This window comes from Theobroma cacao, chromosome 10 (assembly GCF_053813885.1).
Source record: "Theobroma cacao isolate CCN51 chromosome 10, ASM5381388v1, whole genome shotgun sequence".
Classification (NCBI taxonomy): Eukaryota; Viridiplantae; Streptophyta; class Magnoliopsida; order Malvales; family Malvaceae; genus Theobroma; species Theobroma cacao.
Window position 1 is genome coordinate 8,225,912 of NC_142648.1, and position 4,809 is coordinate 8,230,720.

General features: G+C 36.2%; 1 protein-coding gene across 1 annotated transcript; it reads left to right on the forward strand.

The window, feature by feature from the left end:
• The first annotated feature begins 2,023 nt into the window (after positions 1–2,023).
• On the forward strand, positions 2,024–3,555 carry LOC108663710 (uncharacterized). The gene is made up of 2 exons (XM_088810470.1): positions 2,024–2,489; positions 2,658–3,555. Exons 1-2 carry the CDS (start codon positions 2,024–2,026, stop codon positions 3,452–3,454), a joined length of 1,263 nt encoding a protein of 420 aa, XP_088666596.1. The 3' UTR covers positions 3,455–3,555.
• The last annotated feature ends 1,254 nt before the right edge of the window (positions 3,556–4,809 follow it).

The window sequence follows — 4,809 nt, forward strand, 5'->3', positions numbered from 1 at the left end:
TCTATCTCGGCGAGAATCTTTTCATTGCTCAAGATGGCAGCCTCCAAGTCAAAAGTCCTTTGCATCAGGTTGTCGATGAGGACCTGCATCTCCTGTTGGAATATGTGCAACTGGTCCCTCACACTCAAAGGCACCTCCTCTTTTTCAGAGGCTGCCTCTTTCCCTTTCTCGACCCTTGGATCTTTAGAGTCATTTTTCAATTATCTGAGATTGATTAAGATAATTGAATTTGATTCAAATGGTTAATGGTTCCCTTTATTTACAGGCATGAAAGCCAACTCTTCATTTTCTACACCCATATCAGTGAAATGAAGGGGGGCTGAATTGGTTATTAAGTACCTGTTCGGCCTGCCCTTTTATCTTATCTACCTCTTAAAAGAAAAAGTCAGGCCAAACATCATTTTCCAAGAAATTCTTAATAAAAAGCAACTTAAAGGTTTTGTCTCTTTTTTACTAATCAAAAAGGATTTTAATGTTACCTCTTTTCTCTTTTCCAAGAAATTCGTTATCGTTTCCTCTTTTCTCTTCTTTTTTTTTAATTGAAGCATCATGGTAGACCAACCAAAATCTAATACTATTGCTACTATACAAGTCTGAAATTATATATAAACTTCAACAATTACATTAGAACTTATTAGGTTATTGAAGATGACACTCAATATCCTTTTATCGTAATTTTAACCGAAATTACAACTTATATAATTTATTTTGTTAAACAGTTTACCAAACAACTTTAGCCTATTTCTTTTCTAATTTTACACAATTTGTTATTAAGCGGGCTGAATCAGTAGATAATCACCTTCAGCATTAGGTAGCTAAAGTCACGCAATGCCTACAAACAAGTCACACAATGCTCAACAAATATGCAGTCACGTAATGCTCAACAAATATTAAGTCACGTAATGCCTATAAAGAACTCACGCAATGCTCAACAAATATTCAGTCAGGCAATATTTAGTCGTGTAATACTTGTCACGTAACGCTCAACATATATTTAATCACGTAATGCTTATAAAGAACTCACGCAATGCTCAACAAATATTTAGGCACCTAATGCCAAATAAACAGGTAACAATTCCTAATATCCAGTCACACCCTAATATCCAGTGACACAATGCCTAACCAATATTCACGCATCGCCTATAAACTTATTGATTTCGTGACCCTTAGCCAGATTTAAATTTCCAAACTCATATAATTTACCCATCAACTTTTTCGTTCTATGAATAACCCTAAATAAACGCAAGAACCCATAACAAATACCTTGATGTCATCTCTGCACTTTGGGATCATGAGAAAGTTGGTTGCCGATATAGACCTCGATGGCGTTGGAGAATTAGACAAAGGGATAGTTAAATCTAAATCGAGATTTAATTTTGAAATTTTAAGTTGAATGGCAGAAGAGCAAAAAGAAAGAAACTAAGACGCCCCTTCATTTGGATTAATTGGATTAAAAAGTATTCTTATCAAGTCATGTTAAAAATTAGCTAAAAATAGTTAAAATTATAGAGATGGTTATTTTTTAAGTCACCTTACTATGAAAGTCATTTCTCACAATTTCTTTTTTTTAATCGGTTTGTTATGAGTTTGCCTATCGGATATCAGTTCTTGTATTTATTTTGGGAGTTTCAATTGGGAATTCTGTGATGCTAGAGAGAAATCAAATATGGCTGAGAAACGAGAAGACATAAAGAGGTCGATTTATATTCACGTTCATAAAAATTTGGACACCGGTTCTCAATCGAATGGTTGGTATGTGATTAATCCAAGACCGGAAGGTGCGAAAATCTGCCCAGTTTTTGACGACATACCATAACACAACCCTAGCGCTGCTCTTAGGGGTACCAACTGTGAAGTAGTTGATTCCATCCTGTACGTCATCTGTGGATGGGATTCCGTGGAGAACACGTTCAGCAATGTTGTCCGTTGTCTGGACACCCATAACCCAAGCAACGGTTGGAAAACTTGCTTTACCTTGCCATTTGATTGCTGTGAAGCTCTTTCTGCCTTTTGCGGTAAGTGGATGTACATCATTGGAGGTAATTATGAAGTTTACCCTATCTACTCCTTTCCTTTTCCATGGGGTTTGGTCTTTAATCTTGACTGCAAGTTGGAGAAACTATATGCCCTTAGAGCTCCTGGCATCGGTGAATTTCCAGAGGCTTCTGCCGCTTTCCTGGGAGGACTATTGGTATTTATTCCGGACGAGAATGCATTGTATATTCATAATCCGGTGCACCGGAAGTGGGAGGTTTACAAGTCGAATGATGTTATTGATGAGGATGAATGGGATTTTTGCGTGGTTTCAGGTGGAATCCTCTATTTCTACTATATAGAAGATGGGAAGTTATTTGCTTATGACCTTATTCAGCGTCAACGCCTTACTCCCATCAAGGTTCCTGATTCTCTCAAGATTCCTGATGATTGCATAGCTGGTGGAACCCCATCACTGGTTTCGGTGGCAAATTCCAAGCTTTGTTTTATCTGGGGTGAGTCTACTAGTCGCACTCACATGTGTCTTTGCTACACTAAATTCTTGGTTTGTCATGGTAATTCTCCACACATCGTTATTGAGGACCAACAGTACTTTCATATTGAGGCCTTTTTTGTCCTCAACGTTGTACCATTGTAAGTGTCTAGCTTTTCTGTCATTTTAGCATTATGCATACCAGTTTTCCAGCGTATTAATTATGTCTGGGGACGAACTTTAATCATGTTTATGGGTAGTGATCCATGGTCAGATGAAGAGAGCAGTAGCAGATTGATGATTAGAGCTGCTCATCCAAGTCCTGATGGTTCATCTGAAGTGCCTCAAAAGAAGAAAGCAAAATCATCTGACCAGCCAACCAAGAAAATTAAGATGGATGATTCAACAAAAAAGGGCGGAGGGGCTTCATCTGGAAAACCTAAGGGTGCTGCCACAAATTCTGGTCGCAAAACGAAGGAAGATAGGAAAGTGGATGGCAAATCTAAAGATGGCTCCAAGAGTGTGAGTAAATCAGAGAATGACAATGTTACCAAAGCCAAGGATCATACCCCCAAAAATGATAGTAAATCAGGTGACATTGCTCTAAAAGTAGGCAACAAATCGAAAAATGAGGAATGCGGTGACAGTCCCAAGTCTACCAAATCCAAGGATGATGGCAGTGTTACACAACAAGCTTCCTCAAAATCAAAGCAAGACACTTCAAAGGCAGCCAAGTCCAAGCAAGAAACCCCCAGGATTTCCTCCAATTCCAAGGGTAAGCCTCTGAAAAGCGGTGGCAAATCTAATTCTAATGGCTCTGGTAAGTCAAAATCTGGTTCACCAAACGTGAAGGAAAGTGAGAGCATAAAGGAGAACTCAACTGATTCAGGGAAGGTTTTGGAAAGTGTAAAACATAAAGCCCAAGCGTCAAGTTCATCAAAAGCACACAAAAGTGATTCCAAGTCTGGGAAAAAGCGTCGAAGATGAGCTAAATGTCACTTCAAACTGCATTGTCATTATCAAGGACTGGTTCTTTGCTCCAATGCGGAACTTGGTTTAATCTTAATACTTGTTGCAGCCTTCTTAGATGTCCATAGGTGCTGCATTCAAATCTAGTCATATATTTGGTAGTTAGTTTTGTGGCTAGCAGATATTCACAGTTATTGTAATCTATAGGGTTAAGTCTTTTCCCGTTATTTAAGGTGCGCAGTAGGATTACATTGGTTTAGCCTTTTTGCCCTAACTAAAAAGAGTTGCGTCTGTAGAAACTTTGTGGCAGCAGTGGTGGCGTACTTGGATTTACCTTGGCCATTTGTTATTAATTTTCCTTTTTCTAAGAGTAGATATAGCCTTCTTAAGGGAAGAATGTTCTATATTCCATAACAGTTATGGGTTGATTGCAGTAGGAGTGTTCTATACTCCATAACATTTTAATAGCTCATTAATGATTGGTAGATCAAAAAAAATTGCATGAATGAACACCATAAATTGCAAAATACCAGAAAGCAGAAGAGAAGGTTGAACTTTGATATATTATATGCTCAAGCTTTACTATATTACATATATATATATATATATATATGTTATAAGCTTGATGTTCAGAATACTAATGAAGCCAACAGCTGACTAAACGGATTGATCAAATTCGAGCTGGCGTCCTTCATAATTTCTTTCTTCACATTGACTTCTTCCTCTCAGTTTTCAACATGCACCAAATTCGCATGTCTTTGCTCCATGCGCTATTCAAAAACAAGGGAATAAATATCCCAGTCTAACACAGTTTTGATCACGTTAACATAAGAAATTTATTAGACATATATATGATGGAAAGTCATAAAAAGGGACTAAACAAGGACGGAGGATTTTTATATTTTCTAGGTATTCTAGATATGGTTATTTTATTTTATTTCCCAATTTCATAATTTTCTATTTATTTATTATTAAATTGTTTGGGTTTTTTTACGATGTTGATGATTTCATACAGAAACTAAAAACCTTTCATGTAAATTTCCAAGTTTTGTTCCTTTGATTTTTATTTATTCATTTGATTACGTGTTTGGTTATAGCTATAAACCATAATCTACTTGCACCTTTTATATTAATAAGTTTTGTTTCTAAATTTTTATATTTATATTTATTGACATTTCTTTATCTCTCTCATATTCATCATGTAACCTATTTACGTTAAAATAGTATGATTTTAGATTATATTTTTACTTCAAGATTCACTAAACCATTTTTTTTTTGTTTTGCAATTTACTCTCTTTGTTGTTAAGCTTTGATAGAGTTAGTAATATCCTATGTTGCGTAGGAAAGCTTATACGAAATGCATTGTGTTTAAA

Excerpts from the sequence above, each read along its gene's own strand:
- LOC108663710 (XM_088810470.1), top strand. The coding sequence starts at position 2,024 with ATGTACATCATTGGAGGTAATTATGAAGTTTACCCTATCTACTCCTTT. Across the intron at positions 2,490-2,657 it reads CAAGCTTTGTTTTATCTGGG|CATTATGCATACCAGTTTTC; the intron begins GTGAGTCTACTA and ends CTGTCATTTTAG.